This window comes from Orbicella franksi, chromosome 4 (genome assembly GCF_964199315.1).
Source record: "Orbicella franksi chromosome 4, jaOrbFran1.1, whole genome shotgun sequence".
NCBI classification, from domain to species: domain Eukaryota; kingdom Metazoa; phylum Cnidaria; class Anthozoa; order Scleractinia; family Merulinidae; genus Orbicella; species Orbicella franksi.
The window spans coordinates 5,355,032-5,382,102 of NC_138148.1; the positions used below are offsets into that span (position 1 = coordinate 5,355,032).

The following is a 27,071-nucleotide window of genomic DNA, read 5'->3' on the forward strand; positions in this document are numbered from 1 at the left end:
GGTTTTACAGTGAAGATCGAGCTTAGCTTGGCACGGCCACCAGCGGTGCGTGAGACGTGACTTTAGTTATTGGTTTGGCTTATCAACAGTAGTGGCGCTTGTCTTCGCCTCCTTAATATTGCCATCCCCTCCCCCCTGGATGGGATGCTAGTTCATCCTGAACAAGGTGTGAAATTTGAGTTTGCCTTCAAGTCTTACACTACACAATGAGTTTTTCCTCAGATATCCCAACGTAATAATGAACACCACCTACATAACACATAAATACTTTGTATAATTGCTGCCGATAGGCAGCCTTGATATTGGTTCTGTCCTCGTGTACCGGTTCACAAGAACCAATACAAAAGAACCAACAATGTTCAACAGCTAAACAAAGGCTCGTAAAGAAAGGAGTACAATGGTTATTTCCCCTGTGCGGTACACCAGTACACAACCTTCATTTTCTTGAAAGCATTCGAGAAGTTTCGTTCGATCGATCGGTTTGTATAGAGAATTAGCCTATCAGCAATCCTCTTAAAAATACGAGCCAACAGCCAATCAGCAGCAGCAGCAGTTCCCAGTTTCCCAGTTTCCCAGTTCTCTTATAATCGATGAAACCCACTCCGTTTTGACGTCCCTCGTGTTTCACAAGAAAGATAAAGCGTTTGCGATCTATTCAGGTGAGTTTTCCCTTATAATCGATGAAACTTACATGTGCTCCGTTTTGACGTCTCTCGTGTTTCACAAGAAAGATAAAGCGTTTGCGATCTATTCAGGTGAGTTTTGCAGCTCTTTTTGTTCTCTTTGATCGTGTTTTCCGATCTCTTTCGATGACTTCTATTCGAGGAAGCATTCATCAAGGTCATGAAGCTTTCAGTCAGCATTCTAGAGGCCGACAGTGTGCATTTATGTCCCTTTCAGCTTTGCTTTTCAATCGATCGGATTCGGTCGACTGTTGGACGCAAACAGATATCGATGCTATCTTATTTCATGGAGATCGCGTGTATTTACATGCTCTAACTAATGAAATGGTACCTGATACTGACACTCTTTCAATAAACGAGTCGGAAGGTGGCAACCTCGCAGACCAATGTCGAGTACTGTTTAAACTACAGTAAATTTTATCAGGGGCGCATTGATCGCTCATTTTGTGGCGAAGGGCCATTTTGCTCACTGAGGCAGGTTTTGATTAAGACCCGTTGTTCGTTACATGTTGCGTTTCAATAAACCAATATGTTCCTTTTTCACTCTTACAAGCATAAACCCAAAGAATCAACACTTAAACCAAAAAATGACATAGCTAGTCATTATTTGTATCTCTTTTATACATTCAAAGTACATGTAACCATGTTGTTTTAGAAATAAATTAGTTATATTTCCGTTGAAGTTCCCATTGTCATGTTTACATACAAACACGCTACTAACGGCAGCACTCACTTCTCAATGAGAACCCCTAGTCTCTGTCTCTATAAGGCAGTTCACCCGACTCGAAAATCAATATCAATACAAATTATACATCCACAATATAGAAACTTGGTACTGTCTGCACTTGTCAGCGTCACAGTAATGTCAATGTTGGTGAAAACACAAAATAAAGAATCATGGCAGGAAAAAACCAAGGTCCGATTGCCAGGATCAAGTAAATTTTGCTCTTGGGCAAGTGAAAATAGAAGTTCAGTGGCCCGGTGGGCAAGTGAAATTAGCCTCAGTAGTCTTGTGAGTCTGAATAAAAATGTCAGCTTGATAAATGATGATTTCCAGTCAGAAGCTATTTCAAAACTTAAGACTGCAAGATCAGTAGTTAACCATTGGGTTGAAAGCATGGATAAGTTAGGAATCCAAGCATACTTCGTTCGTGTTTGTCCTCTGATTTCCATTCTGGCCGACACGGCAAGTAAGATTTAAGCGGGGGCACTGGCCCACTGGGCAAGCGGATTTCAATTTTTTTCCTGCCCTGAGAACAGTGCAAAATAAAAAAACACGAAAACAAGCTAGATAGCTCAATATACGAGCTACAAAGGTCCATAACGGTATAAGGAAAGAAAGATCCGTTTCGAACATGTAGCTAGTAGCAGGCGAACCGAGGCACTTGCTTCAAGTTATTTTGAATTTTAGGTCCCCTGCAAGAGATTTACACTAAAAAATATAAATAAATATAAACGAAGTGTTCTTTTTTCTGATATTGCCTCGGTAAGAATTTTCGTCCGGGTAGGCCCACATTTACTGGTAAGTATGACAAATAGAGAAAACTGTTTGGTTCCGATCAAATACAAATTTTACAAACTTTTTACTTGTCATGACAAATAATTTTTGTGACGTTCGAAACAAATAAGATAAATTGAAGAAAGCCTTAAAATAATACTTTGTTATGGAAGAAACACACCCAAGAAATAACAATTATACACTGAAAATGGACAAAGACGATTACAACTGAGGCCCCGTACACACTAAACCGGAGGAATTTAAATACGCGACAATCAACGGTCATTTTAGATTTGTGTTTGAGGAAACCTCGGTCAGGGAAATCGCATATTTCTCGTGACGTCATCGTTTTCGAAAAGTTCTGTTTTTAATATGTTTTCCGTCCACAGGAAATCGAAAAGCCGGCGCTTTCAAATTGCTGCGGTTTGAAGAGCGTTTTCGAAAAGTTCCGTTTTCCTGACGGTGGTCTGACCGCAGAAATAAAGCTGTGTTTTCAAATTTCTCCGGCCTACGGTGAAAGCTGCCTAAGATGAATTTCGTATGGCATCGTGACTTTGCCAGTTTCGAGATGCTAGTCGGTGACCTATCTTTTGCGCTGTCGTTATTTGTTCACTCTTTCCTTCAGTAAGTTCAACTATGGTAAATCGGAGTGACATGGCTTATCTCAGTTTTTTGAAAAATGTAAAAGAAATTTAAAAAAATTAACGCCAATTTTTCAAATTCACGTTAATATCCGGGCGCGTTTATGATCTTTGAGATTCCGATGCAAAATTCCAACTGTGAGACCTAGTTAAAAGAGAGAGGACTTTCTATTCTAATAATAAGTTCTTTATATAATATTATCCTTTTCTTAAATTGCGCAACCGCCACATGGTTCGTTAATGCTTCGTTCCTCGTTAGTATCAGACAGCTTTCCTTCCATGTCTGAGTCTGCTCCATCCGGTGGAAGCTTTTTGTTAACTTGTTCCTCACTGTCGTCTTCTGTACCTTCTTCTTGTGAATCTAACAACTCGTCAAGCTTAGGGGGGTCGGGAACGCCTTGTTTAATTTCCTCGTCGTCAATGTCGACGTCTGCAACAAACAATAAAGGTTGCAAAACAATTTCAGATGAAATTTCACTATAGTGGCTCAAAACAGTTTCCAGAACTTTCCAAGACGTATATTTTGATGAGTCGTTATAACTACCCTTTATCTTCATCAATTTTCGCCCAGTGTACATATTTCTTTTTAACTTTGCCAAAAGTTGCATCTTATCCTGCTAATCAAAATTCGATAATAAAAAAAGGTTTCACCTTGCTGTTTTTGAGATTTAAGTGCTTAAAGCTTAAATTAAGGGTGTTTTTAGCAGGTCATATTGTTGCCATGGTAACCTATTGTGTCACGAAAATGATAACAACGTGTTCACCAATCACTGAGCAGTGGTCTGATATCATGATTTGTAGCATTAGCTGATAAAGAGTGGTTATAACGACCCATCAAAATCTACGTGTTGAAAAGTGCTGGAAACAGTTTTGAGCTATCTTACAAAGCACTGAGAAAACATCAACGTTTAGGAGTCTACAACCCAAACAACCTGCTGCTTCTTCCTCTTTGTTAGAGTTTTCCGTGGCTTTCCCTTCGCCCTCTGATTCCTGCAACTCATCTTTGTCTTTTTCTTTCACTGCATTTCCCTCCTCGTTTGCATCCTCTTGCTGGTCAATGCTTTCAGGTTCTTGGTCATACTTGTCAGCCTCTTTGTTAGACTTTTCCGTGGCTTTCCCTGCGCCCTCTGATTCCTGCAACTCATCTTTGTCTTTTTCTTTCACTGCATTTCCCTCCTCGAGCTCGTTTGCATCCTCTTGCTGCTCAATGCTTTCAGGTTCTTGGTCATACTTGTCAGCCGAAGGAAAATACCTTGGAAGAAGATACCTGTAGACGTCCAAATCCTCGCCAAGAAAAACACAAAAGATAATTCGGTCCACCTACATTGAAGAGAAACATAAAGGTATTTTACACCTTTTGCTGTTCATTTACAGAAAATAAACATTCATTTGTGTCCAAATTTCTTTCTTTATGGTCAATAAACTCTCATTAACACCAATATGACCTTCATTTGAGCGTAAGGAACGTTCAAGAATAACATTTACATATGTATTAACATCCAAAATCATCAAAAGATAAACAATACCTTCATTTGACATTCATTGACTGTAAATGTATTTTCATTTTGGTTGAAATAAAATTCGTTGTCTCGAAACGACAATCATTTACACTTTAGGACAATCAGTTTTCAACAAAAGACTTTCGATAACACAATTTGCATGAGAACTCACAATCAATTGCATTATTATGCAACCATATCCATGAAGGTAACAATCTTTAGTGCGGTAAGACAAACATTACCGTGTTTTCACCAAACTTTAAGAGAAAACAATCGCTCATTCGCGCAGTTCTTTTGAACAGAGATATCTCGCCCAATTTTCCTCGAAATTTTGATTATAGAACAAGGGACCATATGTACTTTTTTTAAAACATATTGTCACAATCCTCCCCTTCCAGATATATGTAAATTCGGCCACTTATGAAACTTTTTGTGTACAACTCAGAGGGCGCACTACAGTATACGTGTGTCATAGTCACAGTTAGATTTCTCCAGAAATGCCACGAAGAAATAGAATCCCATTTGAACACCGCGAAAGGATAGTCAGGGCCTTTGAAGACGTCAAAAGAGACGAAGCAAGACGCCAGGGAATTGCTCTGTGAAATTATCGCACGCAGCTGTTGCAGCAAGCTCTACAACGAAATATTGGTACCACTACGGCAGCTAAATGTGGACAGTGGTTTCGTTTCATGCAAACGTATTTGCCATGATGCCTCAATAGTGAGGCAATTGAAGGATAAATCGTTCAGCGAATTTGATATTCTATCTTTCAAAAATAAATGTTATTATGGCTGTAATGTTTGTCTCGCCGCATTAAAGATTGTTACCTTCATGGATATGGTTGCCTAATAATGCAATTGAATGTTAGTTCTCATGCAAATTGTGTTATTGAAAGTCTTTTGTTGAAAACTGATTGTCCTAAAGTGTAAATGATTGTCGTTTCGCGACAACGAATTTTTTTTCGACCAAAATGAAAACACATTTACAGTCAATGAATGTCAAATGAAGGTATTGTTTTTCTTTTGATGATTTTGAATGTTAATGCATATGTAAATGTTATTCTCGAACGTTCCTTACGCTCAAATGAAGGTCATATTGGTGTTAATGAGAGTTTATTGACCATAGAGAAAGAAATTTGGACACAAATGAATGTTTATTTTCTGTAAATGAACAGCAAAAGGTGTATTTACTTACGTAGCATAAAACCTTTCATAAATCATAAAGAATAGCATAAACGTGCAAGCAAAATTTCGTCTGCCAGGAATGTTTTTAGAGACAGAACGTTAATTTTGCAGATGATAGTTTAACTCCAGATTTTCAAAGCATAAGGCGACAACAAGTATTGATACTCCCCCTGGATGACATCGCCATGCTCCACCATTTCGTTCTTAGCTTGGCCCAGCAAATCACTGGTACCAATTTATACTTCAGGGTAGAGTGTTAAACGGACTTGTGCACCTACTGGCGTGATGAGAAGTAATATATCAGACACGAGAGACAGTGTTTCATCGGGATATCCAAACACCGAGAAGAGAGTTGAAAATACGACGCGCAGCGGAGTATTTTTGACGAAATTCGAGGTGTTTGGATAGCCGATGAAACACTGTCTCGAGTGTTTGATATATCTTCTCAATCGAAACAAAAACTAAGGAGTAAACGGAGAATGAAAATCGTCAAAATCTATGCTAATTAAGACCGGGTATCCAAACCTCCTTAACGGTTGTGATTTTCTTTGGTTGAACTTGATGAATTATTAATGAGTTTGAGAAGAGATGATAATGATGATGATGATGATGATGATGATATAGAGTGTTAAGTGTCTTACCCAAGAACACAACACAGAAACCCTGATCAGTGCTGGGACCCAGACCACTTGATCTGGAGTTCAACCCAATGACGACTCTCACTATGATTTCAAAGCAGTATATTCTAGACTAAGCATACCACGTCGGCATTTTCCTCAAGCCATTTACGCACAGTGTTTAATGCTACACAGGAGGCGTCATATATTGGATAACCTGTCAGAAACAACAAACAAACAAACAAGTTATGTCTGACTCCACATATTGTAATGTTGTAATATTGCTAATGACAACAACTCTGTCTTTGATGTTCTACTTATCTCACACAAGATATTTCCCATCTCGGATGAGTCATGCATCTTGACTGCGAAAACTAAAATCAGTTCTGCAGTATGTTTGTGCAAGTGAGAATCTCCTGCCCCCCATCCCCCCCTAAAAAAAGACAGCCCTTAGAACATATGTGCTTTGCTGGGGATTGCGTAAATGTGGCTAATTTAACAGCAAAAGTAACTGCTTACCATAAATACCAGTTGAAATACAGCAGAATGCCTAAACAAGGGAAAGAGAGATTTTTGACATAAGCTTTGTCAAGTTCATAAAAATGTAATACTACTTTTGCAATGCATCTTTTGTAACAATAAGTTCCCAAATGTTATTCAGCAGAACATTATGTGACAAGGCTGGATTTTAGTTTCAGTCTCAACTCTGCGTTCGTGTAGACTGCTCCAAGCTCTTGGTCAGTGAGGACAATATTATTGAAAAAGCATTTAAAAAAATAACAAAAAAAAGAGGGTAGAGGAAAAGGGAAGGTCCCATTTTATGAGAGTCTGGATCAGTCTAGTTTTCTCGCATGCCATTAGTAAGGTTAAGTCTGCAAACGAGCCAAGTGGCCCATCAGGCTGGAGCTTATCCTGGTTTCTGTAGCATGAAGTGACCAGGAGTATTTCTACTCCCCCCTGGATGGGATGCTAGTTCATCACAGGGTTACCTCCAGCATTAAATTCGCCTGTACCCATTTATACACCTGAGTGGAGAGAGGCATCGTGAGGGTAAAGTGTCTTGCCCAAGAACACAACACAATTTCCCCTGCCAGGACATGTGTAGTAGTTAGTTAGTGGTAGAAGTATATAACAATATGTAGGTCTTGTTCTCTAATTTCCTTTGTAAACATTGAATGATGGCTTTTCTGTTTGTTCCATTTCTCGTTGGAACATCTCCCTAGTGTGACATTATCATAGTATTCTTACCACTGTTCGGATGTTGTGTTTTGCCACCAAATCCAAGCACCTCTTGTAACATCTCTTCAGAAGCTTTTCCTGTTTTCCAATTGGTCCAACAGTATGAATGACATCTATAGTAACGCAACACATGCAAGAGACAAAATCATTATTACTAGCTACATTTTAGTTAACTACATGTATAGTGACTGTCAACTCTCTGCTTAAGAACACATTTATATTACAGGCAGCACACATGAACACACACACACACACACACAAAAACCAAACTCATTAACATCTATCTATCTATCGATTCTTTTCGTCATTTAAATATACAGACATCTTCAATACAGCACTCACACTTGGCTGGTAACTTGTGTCCTGTAACAACAGAAAAAAATTATCAGTCGGAAACACAAAAAGGGATGATCTATCGAAATCAGTTTTGACCACACAGAAGTCTTGTTTACTTACAAGTATTCATGTTTTAAAAACAACTAACTAGTTTCAGATTTCAGGCTACTTGTACATACTTAATTTTCCTTATATAAAATTTGAGTTTTTATGTATCAGCCAATGGTTTTGCTCACTCTTGATTACTATCAGCTGACAGTCAATAACCACTTCATTTCTATATGGTGAACTAACCTGATGAGATTTTTGCATCCCCCGTAGAACAACCATCAAGAGCTGCACACTCCTGTCTAAGAGTTGAACCAGCTGCACGGTGGATACAGCCATCAACTAAAATGAACAAAAACAACACCACTACTTACGCACAAGGCACTCTTAATGTACAAGACTTTCACCATGATATGGTTAGCTTGCAATATAGGTTAAGCAACTTAGGGTAATACAATATAACATGCCCTTTTTGAGTGTCAAGTAATTAAAAGATTTCAATGCTCTCTTTCTTTGTGCTCACGAAACCAGAGCAGAATATTTATAGTATCGAATTATATACTATAAATGTGTATTTTAGTATTAAGTATCATACATTCGATATTTCAACTAGCATTATTTTATAATTATTATGTTAAAGTTACTGTGATAACTTTAGTTTGTAGATGTAGATGTTACATAACTAAGTTAGGGATGAAGGTGAAAGAAGTTAAAAATGTCTTCACTGTTGTTCCTAGCTGATGTTTCTAAGTTAAGAATATATTAAAAAACCTTTTACCTCCACCTCCACCCAGAAGAGAGTTGTTTGCTGAGAAAAATAGAAAAATAATGTTGAACTACAGTGAAAACATGTTTTGTACTGCAAAAGAAAACACAAAAGCACATTTCACAATCAAGCAAAAGAAAAATTATTTAATCACTCTGTAAGGACAATTCCATTACTTCTCTACTACAAATCAAATTTTCAATGGATAAATGTAACAGCAGACAGAGCTTGAGCAATTGAGAAGGACTGATTTTGAAAACATCAGCAGTGACATTAATAATTAAATGTACATAACAAAATATTATTATCAATATGTGAAAAAAATATATTTTTATGTTCTTAGCAGATGCACACCTTCAATGTCAACAAATAAGTGTATTTTTCTGCAAAAGTTTAATCAGTATAAACATACAACATACCTGCATTCACAATAGCATCGATTTCTAGTGTTGTTATATCACCCTGCCATAATGAAATTTTTTCATTCAGGTTTTCATCAACACTGAAAGCTGGTTCTTTACGTTTTTGGCCTAACAACAAAATTCATTAAGACATATGAATAAGAATATTTAGAAAATTGCAAGTCAATTGCAAATCTATGCAAAAAGCTGATCAAAAATCAATTACTTCCCTGTTCAGAGACGGAACTTTTAAGGCATCAGTATAACCCACTTGACCATCTGCATGTGGTCCGCTCTAGCGTTCATGGTTTTAACAAAAACCCAAATAAACTGTATATTTACTGGGAGCTTAATAACTACAGATTGTGACCCGACCTGTTTAAAATGGTAAAAATTTACCGTGTTTAGAAAATGTGAATGTGTTTAGAAAGCTTCACAAAGCCATAAATCAAGGAAAATGCCCGCTAAATTTGGATCAGAGAAAACGATTAACATGGCATCCATTTCTTCACACATTGACCTCAAAAACCATGTCTCATGTGTTTCTTATTATTTTACAAGAGGATAAAGTTAGAAAAGGGAAAAAAATAGGACTGCCCGTGAAAAAAAGCATAACTTTTTAATGAAAAGAATAATCAGAATTCGCAGAGATGGTTTTGTTGGCGAATGTTCAGACAACATTCTCTCCAAATTTCAGCCAATTTGGTCCAGGGACTGCAGGCCTGGAACTCGAAATGCACGTACAACTCACCTATTTTTTTACTTTTGAGAAACAGAAAAAAAATTAAAATTCGGGGGCATCCAAGTGTTATGAGATTATCACACCAAGGGAGACACCGCAGAGGAATCAACTTTCTGTATAACAATATGACTGTGATAGTTAACATTGAACAGTACAAATTTCCCGCAACAGTGCCCATTAAATTATTCACCAGTGAATAAACTGCTTTTTCATGCGTGAAGTCAGAATTCCAAGGTTAGTAAACATGAAATTATCTTTTGATTTACTATATTATTTAATTAATTAATTAATTAAGTATTAATTAATTTTTAACAGCATTTTAGTGCAGCTTGCACTCATTTCGGCTTGCTTGTTGGCTTCATGATCATGATCATTGTTGAGTTCATCCAACAATTTTTCTTAGTTGTAAACCGACCCTTTGACGCTTTCCGCTAATTTACCAGCCCATTCACTGTCGAAAGTGTTTTTTGCCTTCTTTGGCCTTCCTTTAGCTGATGAAAACAGGCAAAATTACTTTTTCTTCTTCGAAGACATCCGGCATTGATTATGGCGCATGAATCACGTGCCAACTCAACATGATCTTATGTGACTTCTTGCCTCGATGATCAATTCATTTGACAGAACTTGTCAACTCTCAATTAAGTAATTAATATGCAAAAAATCTTTGTCGCACAATAACTAGCGGCAGATATAAAATTTTTGTTGAGTTTTTTTATCTAAAGATTACCTTAAGATTTATCCAATCGCTTAAAAAAGTAAAATTATACAAAATGGCAAAATTTCCCCTTATTGATACTTTAAGTCCAGCATATAATGCATCTGACTTTTGATACTGCTTGATGGGATATGCATACCATAATCAGAGTCTGAAGTGCAAAAAATATAACATACAACTGTCCAAGGCACGGGGGGCAGGGGGGGGTGGGGGGGGAGGGTTAGGGGGGTGAAGAGGGGGTGGATGTCATTTTCCCAGAGCTTTATTTTTCACAGTTCTGGTAAGAGGATTTAATCTGTAATGCTAAAACTTTCTGTAGCTGTTCATTCATCCCTTGCCAAGGTTTACTATGTCAACTGTATTCCATGCATGTCATTTGACATTGCCAAAGCGACCACATTTTGACAGTCATGTCAAGCCAAGTGGGTTTTTTGACAGAAATATTCTTTGTTTTTGCCAGTTAGTACCTGTCTACATTCCATTACATGTTTCACTCTCTATAAATAAAGATTGCCCTCTACAAATAAAGACAGATAGATAGATAGATTGATTGATTGCTTGATTACTTGATTGATTACATGTAATTCTCATTTTTGGTTAATTCAATTCCCCATCAATTAACATTAAGTGTCTTGACTTTCTGCAAAAATAGTGAAATCCAAGATGGCAGATCTAAGATGGTAGACTTAATGGCATCATCTGATGCCAGATGATGCCATGGTCAACAAAAAATATGTCACCTTGTAGAGCAATAAAATGCTTAAGGTTATCTACTGAATGCAAAACATGTTTTATTACAATGAAAAACCTAGCCAGGGGCTCCTTCAACTGCACCCCCAACCCCCTAAGTTGTATCACTGTCTGGCTGTGAGTTTGGGTGTATGTCCCAGGTTAATTTATGAGAAGTGCCCGTAAGCTTTATTGTTTGTCCTTGTCTCTTCCCACACTACATTCTATATACCGCTATATATCACACTATTTTTCTCATTACGAACCGTAATAACTTGATTAAACCATTTTATCACCTTTCTTTCTATAAATGGCATACAAATTTTCCTGTCTGTATTCTGGCCAGGTTTGGATGTCCTTCAGAGTCACATACTTTGAACCACACTTGTAAACTTCCCGTTTCTCTTCCAAAGGCAGATCATCAAACTTACTCCAAGGTGATCTGAGTCCGCTTTCTGTTGCTTCTGTATAACAGAACAATTTACTTAGCTTTCCTTTCCTTTAGTTTCTATTTTACCGTGAGCTTTAGGTTGCCGATTGTACTGCATAGTCAGTAAATTGCAATTCCTGACGGTGCAAAATTAATCGCGTCTTCGATCGTAGCATGCAATCGAAGGCACTACAAAGTGGCTAAACGCAATCCTTTATCGTTTAAACTGCATCCGATGAATGACACCACAATGGAACTTTGCTTATGGTTAAAGTCGTACCTGTTGTTTCAGAATCTTGTGTTTTACGCTTTCCGTAGAAAAATTTTGTGAGCACCGACTGCATCGTAAAACCTCTCCGATCCTTGTCGCCACAAATAGGTGATCATACATAGCGAACTTCCTCTTGCCATGCACGGCCGCTGGCCAGATTCCCGGATGTTATAATGTTTTAGTAGTTTTGGCGGGAGTTGTGTTCTTTATGTCTTTCCAGCAATAAAATGAGGTCAAATTCCACTATTTTGACTTTTGCGTCATGGACCTGACTGAAACAGGAAAAATTTATGATTTGGAGCGTTTTAAGTCTCCAATGCGACGAAGAGTTCCCACCGAGAGGAGTATTAACCAAGAAAACTCATCGCTTATGGACAATACGACATCGATTGGAGATGCCTTCGAAACCCGTAGTCGCTTTGACCAGGTTTTCCTGGCAAGTCCCCGAGCTCAGGTATTGTAAGACTGGTGTCAATAATTCCATACTGGAAGATGCATTTGATTTGAGTGGAAATATAGCAGACGTTACGAAATTAAATCGCCAGCTTTTGTGATCATCCATTATTATTCTTTTGTCACTGATATATGATCGATACTCCAGGCCACATCATTTCAAAACATCTGTTTTGACAGCGCTAATTCGTTACCTTTCGGTGAGTAGGTGCCCTATATGGTTCCTATCCATTATTGATAGCAAATCTATAACTATATGCTCAGATGTGCTGTTACGAAGGGTTAAAGCCTGGTTCCACATATCGGAAAGCACCAGATGATTACATACATCGATATCCCTAAAGTCTGCTAAAGGGCAGTCCCTGTGAAACTCATGTCGAAGATACGCCAAAAAGTTAAAGGATTGTAGTAAAAAAAATTACTATCCACATTGAAGATCAATAAAATAGAATGGGTCTCAGGTTGCTGATGACTCAGAACTTTATACACTTTCTATGAAAAGCATAGCAGTCTGACATTTCTGCAACGTTCTAACTCAATACCAAGTTTTATGTTGTTTCTAAGCTGGTTATATTGCCTGATCACTCAAATGACAGTCATGAACTGCAAATAACCCGTGGCTTCATAACTATGTCATTAATATATTGGTATTGTCACCAGAAACACCTTGTAATCACTGATATATTTTACAGGAGTTGTATTCCTCTTTGGAAAAGACAAAACAGCGACCAACACCACAGAAGTCGGCTCCAATGAAAATTGTTCCTGATTTATACCGACCAACACCACAGAAGTCTGCTGCACTAAAAAGTGATTCTAATTTACAACGGGGGACGCCACAAAAGTTATCTACATCAAGAAGTGTGGCAGGTTTTGATGAAGTGGTCAACATGGCTGAATTCTTTCATAGTAAAACCTCTGATAGTTCAATTGCTTGTTCAGGACTGTCTGATCCATCGATGAGTTTAGGAAAACCAAGAGGATTCACTGAGTTCTTGAAAGATAAGGACTTTCAAGTGAGTCCATTTAAGCCCTCGGTGAATGACAGTGCAATTAAGCAGAAAGTCCAGATGGTCCTAAGCAGACTGGAAGACGATTCCGCTATCCCGCTGAGCAAACCACAGAACAAAGCAGAGCCAAATGCTCTGTTACAGGCAACAAGTAGGGACTCTGGATTTACTGATTTGCAAAGTGATTCTGGAGGGAGTAGTGAGGGTGCATTTACAGATGTGAGGAACAGGGGTGGTACAGTAACCTCAGTGAAAGAAGGAAGAACACCAATAAGTGTGAGTGATGTTAATAATGCTGCTGGAGATCGAACTGTCAATGAAGGAGAAGAGGTGCACATGTCATTTGAAAGTAATAGTAGCGACGAGGAAATAGATGTCATGACAGAGGATGTGCAAGTTGATGATGATGATGATGGTGATGGGCGTCATGACAATAGTAACAGTGCCACGCCTAAGAGCAAAGAATTTTCCGTGGGGCAGACAGGACGTGTTACAAGAACAAGAAAAAGAGAAGCTGACAGCCAAGAAAAACCAGATACTAGAAGAACGAATGAAACTCCTAAAAGCAGTGAAATATCTGTAAATCAGACTGGAGGTGTTACAAGAACAAGACAAATAGAAGCTGACAGCCAAGAAAAACCAGAGACTAAAGGAGCAAATAAGATGGAGACTTCACATTCTTCAACATCTTCAGACAAGGAACACAGTCAGGTTAGACAAGATCAGACTGTATTGAACAGTTTTTAGCTTACATGTATTTTTAAGAGTACCACAGGGTTATCGCTAAGCCCTGGCTGCCAGCTAAATTTGCCAGCTGAGATCACCAGCAGAAGTTTGGTGGGCAATCACTCAGTAAATGACAAGGAAGTGGTTTTTAGATTCAGGGCATTGTGAAAGATTGGGGTTGAAAAATTTGTTCCAGGTGATAAATGGTGACCGGCTCAATGAAAATCTTAGCTGGAAGACTATTTTCTTAGCTACAACCCTGGTATCATCTAGGTATATTTTATCCTTCTGCCCCTTGATCAATGTTTAATATTTTCCACTATTCTAGCTTAAACTTTAGTTTGCTCATCTTCACAAGCAATAAGTGTTTCTTTGATGCCAGCATTTTTTGTGATTTGTCTTAATGTTGTAGGCTGTGCACAAGACCTCCAAGACTTACAGCCTTAGCTACTGGTCTATAAAAGCATTGAAGACTCGCACACATATGGGAGTCATTGTTGAAGGACAGAGAAGGTGATTAGAAAGTTGTTTGTATCCTAACATGATAAGACTTAACCAGTTATGTACATTTATACTGTATGTTCAATTTACTTGCCTGGGGAATCCTTTTCAAGAAAATCCACATGAGATTGCTGTAGTAGTATGGTGATGTTGTGTTTCAGGTTTCCATAGCCAAATGTCATGATAAATTAAATATTAACAGCTGCATCATGGGGGCTTGAATTATTAAGAGCCTCTACTATAGGCAGCCAGTCCCTAGTTTGCGCAGTATCCTATTAACTGGCTTTCAACTGCATTCAAAATGAATTCCTTTGGTAAATAATTCCTCAACATCAAAGGGCATTTGACTGTTGATCATTAAATTTTATTTTACACACTTTTGTACATGTGCAATTATATTGACCTTACATTCTTTGGTGGTAAGTATAGTTCATGTATCGCATTATTTATTTAGGAATCTGTGTTACTAAAGTGGAATCCCAATTTCTTGAACCCTCATTTTTTCGAACCTCCTGATAGCTTGAATTTTAATTTTACCCCCGACTTCTCGAACTCTCCGATTTTTTAAACCAATTTTTGTTTCCCTTGGAGGCTCGAAAAATCAGGATTCCAGTGTAGTTAAAGCCAGGCCTCTCCTTTCCCAGGAATATAAATGAATACTGGCAAACTTATTTTCTGGCAACCAGACAAAATACTCCAGTAGTGAGGTAGTACTTGCAATCGGCTGACATCCCCTCTGCAAAACTAAAGTGAAAATACTCCTGGTCACTTTGTGCTGGGGAAATCATAGTTATAAGAAGCATCAGGGCCAGATTGTGTGAAAGCCGGTTAACACAGGACTAAATGTTAACCTAAGTATTTGGTTTTCTTGTTTAAAGTAAGAATGTTTTTCACTGCTTTTGTTTTGCGTAGTTTGAGATTATCAAACTCAAAACAGAAGTTCAAACAATATAAACTGACAAATGTACCAAAACATAGCAAAACTGAAATCAAAATTCTCTGAGTTTTTCTCCTTCCCAGGCTAGATGGAAAGATAGCACATCACAGGGTTTTCTTCCCAGCATTAGATTTTGTCCTTATTCAGACACCTGGATTGAAGGAGGCACTGTGAGAGTAAGGTGTGTTCTCCAAGAACACAACACAGTGACCTCTGCCAGGCTTGAACCTAGATCCTGTGATCTGTAGTCTGGCATACTGACCATCACAATATGATATTTATCTCCCAAAATCTGTTGGATTGGGATCAGTTAAACCCTAACCTTTTGTTCTTCAGTGAGGATCCAGAGGGTGAGTTGTGGCATAGCACAGCTATAGTCTCCAGATTAAACTCAAGGTGTGTTCAGACTAAGAGTGGATCTCACTACAAGCTGGTAGGACCTGTGAATGAAAAGGTCACCCTGCAACAAGGTAACAATAATAAGATCTTTGCACTTGATTCCTGACTAATCAAAACCACTTGCAGAATTTGTAGAGTTACCATAACAACGTTTATACATAATGTACCTATGATTTTAATGCAGTTAACTACAATGTAACTAAAACAACGAAGAGAAGCTGGCATTCATCAGGTGGTCAGTGATTCCTGGATGTTAGCACAGGTGTAGTACACCCCATTGGAGTAGCGTGCTTAGGCGTGGGGTATTTGAGTTTTTCGGTGGCGCTCCTTGTTATTTTGCCTTGTCTTCTTCTGCCCCTCCCTTCCATCCCTTTTCCACTGTTATTTCAGTGTGACGAGTTTGGGGGCTCATGGTTGGGTTGCAGCCAGATTGCCAGCCATGGGAGTGTTTTACTGTTTAGGGGCCAGCTGATCACAGTGGAGGCCCCTGACATCCCAGGCCCCCATCGTCCATACAGCTTGATGCAGTTGTTAAATAAAATTCAATACTTTTTGTAGGGTTTCCTCCTGAATTTGTCAATGCATTCAAGAACGGCTTTCCTCACAACTGGCTTTCCCTTGTATCTGATTTTTTCAATTCTCAAAGCAGGTTAGTAGTCAACCTTTTTTAACTAATCATCAAACTCCAAAAATGAGCAGCACACAAATCAGTAATTCCTTCTCAAAAGTAGCATTAAATTTCTGACTTATGGTCCATAAATGACTTTTCCCTAAGTGATGTTATAATGTCCTTGAGTCATGGGATCACAGGGTCATCAATAATTACAGCTACTTACAGGGGGATGCTAACATGAAATGGTCTAACACTGAGGGAATGGGGCTGTTGAATAGCTTTGCTGGTTTTGTACTGGTGGGGAAAGGGGTGGGGGGAGGGGGGTCATAGGGTCACCAATACTTACAGTTAGCGACAGTGGGATACTAACATGGAATGGCTCCACACTGTGGGTGTTGAATAGCTTTACTGGGTCTGTGCAGAGCGTGCAACTGGAAAAATTAAATAATTTTGTTCAAGCTGCAACATTGAAAAAACAAAACATAGATTGCATGACAGAAAAACTGAACATTTTAAATTGATCACGATTAAAAGAGACTCTGCTATTAAGGGAATTAAAACCCGCTCTAAATGATAATGTAAGCGGCAAAAAGCTTTGTCTTTATTAGTTTGCATTGTTTATATGCAAATTTTTCTCAGCTTCTGTCATTGTAATTGTTAATTAGTTACTTATTTTAAATTGAAATTTAGTTGTTACTTCTATTCCTAATGGTCACTTCTGAAGATGCATGTTGAAACATATGAAACATCAAGTAAATGAACTTTGTTTTTTAACATGCGTTTTATTGCTATGTTTATCATCGCAGTTTGCGTGTTATTTCTTATCTCACAACAAGTTTGCTCTTGTTATTATTTATTGTTATTATTATCAGCAACAGTGAAGCCAAATTTCCTGTTTTGGGCATGTAACTTCACTCATTACTTTATAAGTTGGAGAAACTTAAAACATGGTTTGGTAAAAAGTAAGGAAATCCAATGCTTTTTAGATACTTACGGGAACAGGGATGGCACAGTGGTGTGATCGTTTACCTCCCAACAACATGGCCTGGGTTCGATTCCTGCCTGAAGCCATATATGGATTGAGTTTGTTGTTGGTTCTTGCCTTGATCTGAGAGTTTTCCTATCTCCAAAAAAACCAACATCTCCAAATTCCAATTTAACCAGGATAGAGACCAGCTCAGGCTGATGTGGCTTCCTCTCTAAATATTGCAATTTTTGGAAGACAATTTATAATAAAATCTGCAGTAGCTACGTAGATGCATATGTATATAAACATACCGGTAATGAAGGACTGATAGCCAATTTCACCTTTATCACTTTGACATCTGTATAACTAAAACTGATTGGAACTTTTAAAACATATTACACATTGCAAATTTCAGCTCTGAAAGCGAGGACGGAAATCAAATTCAAGAACAGCCAGGAAAGAGGAGCAAGAAAGTCCCTAAAGGAGGGAAAAATTCTGCTGTCAAAACTCACACTCCTACGGAGTCCAGGACCAAGAAAAAGAACAAAACTGCAGGTACATTTTACCCCTGACAGTAGTGTTATATTTTTTCCCCAGTAAATTATTGAATGTATACTTTTTTATTTTCCAATTTTAGCATTCGCAACCCCAGAGAACAGACAACTTCCAAAGGAGGTGGAAGTCAAGGTACTTATAATAGCTGCAAATTTTTTTCCTTTCATAACCTTACAGGTATTATAGAGATGCTACATTAGGTTAAGAGCTTGTATTGACTGTATTGAATGCAACCTATGTACTGTACATGTTTCACAATCAACTTTTTGATAACACTTCAGGAAATAGTTTATACAAAGGTGTAATGGATAACTTGTTTTGCTTGAGATCTGTAAGTGGCATGGAAGTAACCTCTGACCATTGGACATCCCTTTCAATTTAAGAAACCAATCAATTAATGGAGAAACTTTCCAAGCTGTGTGAAATTTAATAGAGACCACTGTCAACCTACCTAAGTTGAAATCAATTCCTTCAGAATCTTGATTACTACCTAAGTTTCTGTTGTTGATCTAAGCTTTTAAAAGGATTTTCATTTTCCAAACAAGGGATCTGATGGAAGAAGACTAATTTTTACAGTAGAATGGATGATTTAATGCCTGAGAACAGATGGAAAAGTGAAAACAGATTGTAATCTAAAATCTCACTGTAAGTCAAAGTTCTTTATAAGGGCTATATCTGTTCATTTCTGTTCAATATTTCCAAACCCAGACAACAAGGAGTGGACGCATGGTGAAGCCGCCTTTAGCTTGGTGGAGAGGACAGCGCATCGTTACTGATAGAGACCATAACCTAGAAGCGATTGACCCTGGTGGAGTGGAATGGACATCCCTTTCTCCAATGTATAACCTAGAGATTAAGATTCCTCCAAAGGTGAGGATAGCCTTTTGGCTTTTATTTCAGAGGTGTAGCAGCTCTTGTAAGCTTGTAATTCTCTTCATTGTTAGCAGCTGTTATTGTTTTAGGGCTAGGGGCATTGTTTCAGTTGTTTGTTCTATTTTTCTTTCAAGCCATTCATGTGAGACCTTACGACAGCTGCTACATCACCCTTTTATTTTCATGCAGGGGTTTCATTAATGTTTTCAGCAACAGGGCAACTGGTTTTCACATGTGGGCAAAACTTATTGAACTGAACTTCTTTATAAGATGAACTTTCCTCCAGGTGGTCGAACCAGTCAGTCAATTTGCATGGTGCCCGACCCTTAATGAAACCCCTGTTTTCATGTAAGGATCTACCTTGGCAGTTTGAATACCAAAAATATCCTTTCCATCATCATACACGAGGAAGGTCATGCTGGTGTCTAAAACCTGATGTAATAAAATAATCATAAATGAAGATTCTTTTGAAGGTAGGAGACAGAGTATTAATTAAAAGAACTCCCTTGAGGTTGAGTGTTGATTGTAATCTAGAGAATCAGAGGACATCAATAGCTAACAGCTAATCAATGCCATTGCTTATGTGTAACTCCAGTTTTCTGCAGTATTCATTCTCCCTGGATGGGACATGCTAATCTATCCCTGGTTCCTATCAATGGGACTTTTTTTCAGTTTACATGTTGCAAACAATTTCAGTGACAATTTACTGTTCTGTGATTTTTTAATCCTTGTTTTTTCACATTTTCAATTATCTAACCCTTTTCTCTCTCCTATGATGTTATGGTTTTGTTATGTTAATCTATGTTGTGAAATTTTGTTAATCTTTCTTAAGGTGAAGCAGAAGGAGAGTAGAAATACCTCTAGCTGCTTCATGCTACTGAAACAATTGGGTTACGCCTGGCAATATGGAACATTTGGCCCTATGAAGATCTTTCCTTACCATTTTGATTGAGAATCTCTGGTTTCTTCTCTTTTTCTCTATTTTCAGAGTAAGGGATCCCTTGTGCAACAGAAAAAGACTGTATCTGGCAGTGAAAGTAGTGATTCATTGCCAATAAAAAGAAAGCCAAAAAAGACGTCGAATGCTACATTAAGCAACAGCTCTGAGAGAGACACTGATGAAAGTACAAGGGCATCATTATTCTTTTCACCAAAGAAAACTCCAGACGAAAACCAAATCATGCAGAAAAGTAGTCCAAAGAAGCAAGCAGTCAGTGAAGGAAATGGTGCTAATATGAACAAAGTTAAAGAAAATAGGACAACAAAGAGCATAAGGAAAAGTGATTTAATGCAAAGGTGCAGTGTAAGAGAGATACAACCTCAAGAGCATGAAATGACCAGTGAAGATGAACTTCAAATACACGTCAGTGTTGAAGGGAAGAATAAATCAGCAAATTCTGTTGTTGAAGAAGGTCAAAACCTTGACAAAAGGAAATTTTATTCAAAGCCATGCACAGACAGTGAGAGTGAGGTTGTTGAACAAACAGCTTCAACCATTCCATCACCACCTAAACGAGTTTTAAGATCTCGCAGAAGTAAACGTAGCAACACAGAGGTAGATTCCACAGTGGATTCAAATACGGATTTTGAGTCTGGGGATTCACAGGTAGACAGACGATGTGAGAATAGTCAGAGGCAAACTGTGCCAAGGGGTAACATCATTAAAACCTCAGACAGTGAAGCCAAGTTGTCTTCCTGTGATGAAAAATCAGATAATGCTGGAGATTCAGGAAAGGTGACCAAAGCAACTACGAAAAGAAGAAATCTTGTGAAAAGGCTTGTCCACAAAAGAATAAACGAGCTCACAAAAGAAACAAGTTCTCAATCTTCTGAAGAGGACTCTGATGGAACTTCTAGCTTGCAATCGAAAAAAGGACAAGTCCATCCAAGAAGTGCGAAAGCTGCTCAGAAAAATGTAGAGGATCAAATTACAGTAGAAAACAACTTTAGAGTTGAACCTGGTTCTTCTAACAGGAAAGCAAAAACTGGATCTGATAGTGAAAGGGCCTCGAGCAGGATGCAAGCCTTGAAAGTTTTTAAGCAGCCGGCAAATAAAAAGAACAAAAAGAGACAAGATGAGATGTCTGATGAGGTGCCTTGGACAGATGAAGAGATTAAAAAATTGAATGAGTATGTATTGTGATTGTCTGATTATGTACAGATTTAACACGGCTGTAGAGGAGAACTTTCATTATTAGGTGCCTTCAGATCGAAGTACATGTATGAACTCAGTGTTCATACTTAATAACCATTGCATGTTATGCAATCTTGTCGCCAGTACCTCTGTTGCTATTGGTCAGTGAGAGGAAGGAACAAAAGTTCAGAAAACAAGATTGGATTAAAACAAACTGAAAGTCATAATTATCGTTCTTGTACTCATACATGGTACTTTAATCTGAAAATCCCTATGGCTGACAGTTTCTTGCAAAGTCAAACAATAATTGATATCTATATGTGGAGAAACTCTTGTCAAATTGTTCTTATGTGTCTTGTCCAAGAACAACAAAACACAAAGACCACCCAAACCTAGATACACAGCTTTCCAAGTAAGACAATAAGACAATACTGCCATAATTTCCAATGAAAAGCTTACCTATTTGCAGCAGCTTTCCTACATGTATATCACATTCATTAGAATACTCGATCATCTATAGAGCACTGTACACGATACCTGGCAACACTCCAATGTTTTGGCAAAAAGTTTCCAGTAAAGTGGGCACACGAACTGCTGAGGAATGTCAGTTCCATCATCAGGGGCAGATTGTTGTTTCCAGTAAGAAGGACCAAGCAGTGAAGAAAGGTTCTACTAAGGAGAAGAAGAATCCAGGACAGAAAGGTACTCTTCATGTCTCTTGATGGCCGTGATTACCTGGCATAGTAGGCATGCAGAGCATGCAAAGTACAATGTACTTGTAGCCCTTTACTCTCACTTAAGGCCCATAATTCCAGGTAACTTATTATCATAATAAGACAAACGTGTGGCACAATCTACTATCTATTGTTTCTTGCTTCTATGTATGGGGTTCAGATCTCAAACTTGACTTTATAACGCTAAGTTTGTAGTTGATCAACCACGTTCTGAGAATTTTTTCCACTCTCCACAAAAAAGCAATTCCTTCAAAGTAGTGATGTAAGCACTTCACAGCACCCAGCTGTAGATGTTTCTAGAACAGTTTAACATGCTCTTTAGGTGCATTTGATCCCATTATTGTCCCATCTGACTCTAGTCTATCAACTTACTCACTATTAGTCCCGGGGGAAAGGGGGCACTTCCTTATATGGGCTATATATAGCTATATATGGTTTTTCAGCCATTTTCGTCATAAATAGGGTATCAATTTGGCCGTTTTGGTCTTAAATAGGGTAAGGTTTTTGTACTCTAGTCTTGAATTGGGTATGTTTTTTAGAAGAAGCTAATCTCTCATCATTATCGATTAGACCATAAACAAAAGCCCTTCAAAAATATTATGTTTAGGGCGACTGTGTCAGCTGCAATTGTCATAAATAGGGTATCAAATTTTTGGTTTGGTCATAAAAAGGGTAGAGAAAAATTGGAGATCTTAGTCATAACTAGGATAAGGGTTTTGGGAAGTGGGCCACACACCACCGCCACCAAATTTTTCTGGGAGTACCCTCCCCCCCCCCCCCCCCCGGGTTATTAGTCTACAGCTTTGAATGCAAATGGCCATATGATGCACAGAAAGCTAAGAAAACTGTTTCTATTCCAGATCTTCCTTGGTTAGGAATTGCTAGTATGAGGACTTGCACTGTAATTAAGACAATTTGATGTGCAGAGCTAGCAATACAGTAGTGATGTAAGCACTTCACAGCATCCAGGAGGTCATGGGTTCGATTCCTGTCGGGGACTCAGAATTTTTCTTTGTCCCACGCTCATGTCATGTTGATTAATTCACCTTCACATTTCATTACCGAGCTTAAAATTCACCATCTTTATTAACTTATCAATACATTTTGTCTAGTCGAGGAATTAGAATGCAGGCATATGAATGGATACACATGGCTTTGGTCCTGGCCATGGTTGTTCGAAGGCTGGATAATACTACACACTGGATAAATTGCTCTCCAGCCAATAATAATTGTTGGCAAAACAAACTATGCTATCCACTAGATAGTAATTTATCCCGTGGATAGTGTTATCCACCCCTCAAACAACTGGGGCCCAGTAGACCTTGTCAACTAGTTGAACTAGTCAAAATTTGGCATATAATCTTTTTCCACCCTACTAGCTTTGTGTTTCAAACTGTCTCAGACCTTGTTATACATACGTTTTGTTTTTTTTTTAGCTGCCTCGCAACAAAATGTAAAGACAGTTACGGGTGGAGTGGGGACCATCAAGCGAAAACGAGAGCTGCGAGAACTACTTGAGCAGCAAGATGTCAACTATGAGGATGACATCTTTGACTCAACACCATTTAAAAAGAAGAAAGATCTAAAGGTATACATATGACCTAAGGGGCCTATAAGTCCAGTGTTTTTCTCCAATTTCTTTATCTTGAAGTGACTACAAGTATTTCTACTTCCCCCTGGATGGGAGGTTAGTCCATCCCAGGGTTACCCCTCAGCATTAAATTTGCCAGTATCCATTTCTACAAATGGTTGAAGAGAGGCACTGTGAGAGTGAAGTGCCCTGGCCAAGTAAAATGGAGTGAAGTATTAATGGACAAATGCATTCACTGTGTTGTGTGTGCTATGGTTTCAGCTTCCATTTAATCTGAGTAGTCACAGCAGCGATGAAGAAGGTGATGATGATGACGATGACGATGACGATGAAGGTGAAACAGTGGACAGTACTTCATATAAGACACCCAGCAGTCGCACACCGAGCAGTAGATTCCGTCCTCTGGGTCCTTTGTCCATTTCAGCGACTCCTGGTGCAGAGTTCGTGAGCCCCAGTCTGTTACAGCAAGTCAACCGGTAAGTCCATTTTACCCAGTACATCTGATTGACTGATGAAACCAAATCAGTAACAACAGCAAGTATTGCCAATTATTAAAAACAATTGATAAGCATTCAGAGAATTTTATTTGATGCAATTCATGTTATGTGCCAAGCGAGCAGGCAATTTCCAAGTTACCTTGCGCCTCTTTTTCAAAATGAGTCTGTAAAACCTTACATATAAAAATGAGCTTGACTTGCATAAAAATGAACCTGTAGGCAGAACAAATTCCTACACTGGAATTGATCATCTCGCTTTTTACCATCTGTACTTTGTGCTATAATTTATAATGATGACACTTGCCAGATTTAACATTGGCAAACTAGGTATCAATATTTCCCAAAATATGTATCGAGGAAAGAGTGAAAAATCTCAAAGCAGGGTTTGACAGATTAGTGGTGATGTTTCAGTGATTTAAAACGTAGCTGCACTTAACTTTACTATAGGAGAGACATGGATCACTACATCTACAGAATGCAACAAGGAAAGCGAGGAACACAAATACCTGGAAAGCAAAAATCAAAGGTAAACTTTACAGGAGAACAAGGAAGATTTCCTTGGCCTACTTTTCACCTTGCCTTATTAAATTTCCCTCATACTTGATTGAAAGATACTTGATTGTGTTGTAAGGAAAGCAAGTAAGCAAGTAAGCATTTCAAGGGAAGAATCTGACGAACAGTTACAATCTGCAAGAAGCAGCCAAATCTCAATAACCCAAAAGTCAACAGTATGCCAGATTTTTAAAATGAAATTTCCCCTGACACAATAAATAGGAAGAAAAAGCAAACTACTTAAAGAAAAATTAAACTGTTCCATTCACTCATTGGTTTCATTTACGGAATCAGAAAAAGTGATCACGGGATGGCGAATTTCATGATCGTGTGATTAGTGAATCTCCTGCCGTGGGGGAAGGTGCTCGCAAGTTTGTTGAGTTTCACACTTTCTAGCAAGGTAGGATTCAAGATGTGTTACAGAGAAAAGTTTGAACAATGTAAAATTCATGGCATGGACAAGATTTGCCTCGAACTTGGTACTTTTGAGGAATTTGCAACAGCTGTGCTGCAAGCTGTAGCCAGGAGATGTTTGCCATCACGTGATCGCTTGTTTTGAATCCGCAGCCGAAACCAACGGTGCGTGAAACGGCCTGCAGAAAACCCATTTCGACAGATGTCTGGGATCAACGGTAAGGTAGAGTTCATTTTGCAATGCTGTAAGTTTTCTGCCTTTTCATCTTTCAGCCGATGAGGACATCCACTCCAAAGAAATCTTCATCAAGCAGTGGTTTGCCTGCATTAAGCTCAGATTTGTTTGAAGCTCATCCTGCTTCAGATCACGAGTCAGAGGAAGATGACAAAGACTATTACTTCTCCGATGAATAACAACTGAACGATTTATGTAATAGTTTTAGAGCAGTTTTAAATCGAGTGTCTTAAAACCAAAGTCAAAGTAATCACTCTAGCCAATCACAAAGGACACACAATCCACTGAACCAATGAACACTCGAATTGAAGTAATTACATGTTCCTGCCGCAAAGCGCGGGAAAACGCGTGCGAGTGAGTCACCATTGGTTTTGGTTTTACTTCTGATTGGGTGAAAAAGTGGCGCGAGTTTTTTTAACTAATCGTGTAGCGTAGTTGATCCAAAACCAATCACTTTTCGACACTTAAATGAAAACCGCTCTAACAGTTTCAGTAGCAGCAGTCTGAAAGTCAGACTTACCACAAGCCGACGAAATGTATCCGATGATAAGAACGTAGGTAGCTGCAATTGGACCATGCTCCACCTGTGCTTATCATTGAACTATAGTAAACATAAAATTGCTCCAACTCAACCCCATCGAAGGTAGTTCTAGTACCTAGAACGAGTTAAAACAACAGAGTTAGACTACGAGTAGTCCCTCTTTCGCTTAGTCCGTCGGACGAGACCGTAAATAGAACGCGAAGAAAAAATGACCGCTTGAGGAGTTCGCGCGACCATTTTTTTTCTCGCGGTTTTCTTTTGCACCACGCACGACGTACTAAGCGAAAGAGGGACTACTCGTAGTCTACAACAGAGTTGTAAGTGACAACTATCGATTGTCTTTAAAGTCCACGTGAAAAGTTAATCATATACATAGATGTTACACATTGGCGTAACAAACGCCTCCATGTTGTCAAGAGATCTTTCTTCAGGCCGGAAATGTTTCATTTAATAAACCTTGCTTTATTACAAGATCTTGGTGTGACGTGGAACGCTTATAATGTGAATTAAAGGCTCTCTTTAAAATAGTTTGGTAGATTGTTTCCTCAAACAATGCATAATATATGTATACAACTCCGGGTTGACATACATCGGCAGGCTTTTTTCACTGTTGACTAAGTGTATTGAGCTTTCTGGTTAGTTTCGTTGGTTGATGCCAGAAATATCAAGTTATATAATATGCGAAAAAACTAGAAAGTATCACAGGACTCATTGGATATCTCAAATAAACCATAGAACTTTGAAAGAAACGGTTCTTTCGGTGTGGTGAGTGGTGTTATATTTTTATTTGTGTTCTCGATCATTCTGAAGTAAACTCCCGTAAAATGGACTTAAAAAGATTGTTCCTTCATTGTTCTGAGCGCTCCTTTTTTCTTGATATAAAATGTAATACCTGTTATAAATAGTCTGTACATCATCTGCCGCATCAACCACCTTAATCGGAAATTCATAGAAGTACACAGTTACACTGATTAAAGGAGGAATCAACTGCGAGCGGAGGTGAACGCATAACAGTCGGATGAAATTTATCTTCAACTGTCTTATCGACTATCAAGAACGCCTGGTAAAGCAAGCCTAGAGTTTGCCAAACTACAGAGAACTCTTGTCAGCATTTTCGTGGAACCTACATTGGAATTGATCAACGCTTTAGCGTACATGAAGTGTTATAATATGGTACGTGATACTGTAATGAGCTCCAAAGACGTTTAGGTTCACTAAGCTTTAATCACGAAGCCATCAAGATGGCTGACTTACATGGTTAACAAACAAGATAGAATTGCATCATGGGAAATCAGTCAATCAGCCTCACAAGGCATGATAGCTTACAACACTAAGCGTGCTCTCATTGGTCGATAGGCGTGTTTAGATGAGAGTATGGGAACATGGTTGTAACGTTTAAGATTCGCGCGTAGTTTTGAGAAATGTTTTTTCAAAGCAATAGTAAGAGTACTTTTTCCGTGTTTACACTGCCGCATCGACACAATAAGAGGGTTGGAAAAATTCTCGGAAGTGATGCAAACCCGAGACGCAGTCAAGGGTT

General features: G+C 38.5%; 2 protein-coding genes across 2 annotated transcripts; one reads left to right on the forward strand and one right to left on the reverse strand.

Moving 5' to 3' along the window:
• Nucleotides 1–1,258: 1,258 nt before the first annotated feature.
• On the reverse strand, nt 1,259–11,945 carry LOC145484245 (ADP-ribose glycohydrolase MACROD1-like). The gene is made up of 11 exons (XM_081462886.1): nt 11,809–11,945; nt 11,395–11,562; nt 8,931–9,041; nt 8,524–8,553; nt 7,992–8,087; nt 7,704–7,724; nt 7,371–7,474; nt 6,642–6,672; nt 6,266–6,339; nt 3,755–4,142; nt 1,259–3,252 (listed from the first exon to the last, which is right to left on the reverse strand). The coding sequence occupies exons 1-11, from the start codon at nt 11,870–11,872 to the stop codon at nt 3,032–3,034; spliced, it is 1,308 nt and encodes a 435-aa protein (XP_081319012.1). The 5' UTR covers nt 11,873–11,945; the 3' UTR covers nt 1,259–3,031.
• Nucleotides 11,946–11,983: 38 nt separating this feature from the next.
• On the forward strand, nt 11,984–25,995 carry LOC145484204 (uncharacterized). Its single transcript, XM_081462841.1, has 14 exons — nt 11,984–12,253; nt 12,945–13,973; nt 14,401–14,501; nt 15,763–15,896; nt 16,384–16,474; nt 17,821–17,960; nt 18,043–18,092; nt 18,669–18,830; nt 19,822–20,963; nt 21,488–21,669; nt 23,138–23,289; nt 23,554–23,768; nt 24,237–24,315; nt 25,029–25,995. Exons 1-14 carry the CDS (start codon nt 12,062–12,064, stop codon nt 25,167–25,169), a joined length of 3,810 nt encoding a protein of 1,269 aa, XP_081318967.1. The 5' UTR covers nt 11,984–12,061; the 3' UTR covers nt 25,170–25,995.
• Nucleotides 25,996–27,071: the final 1,076 nt, after the last annotated feature.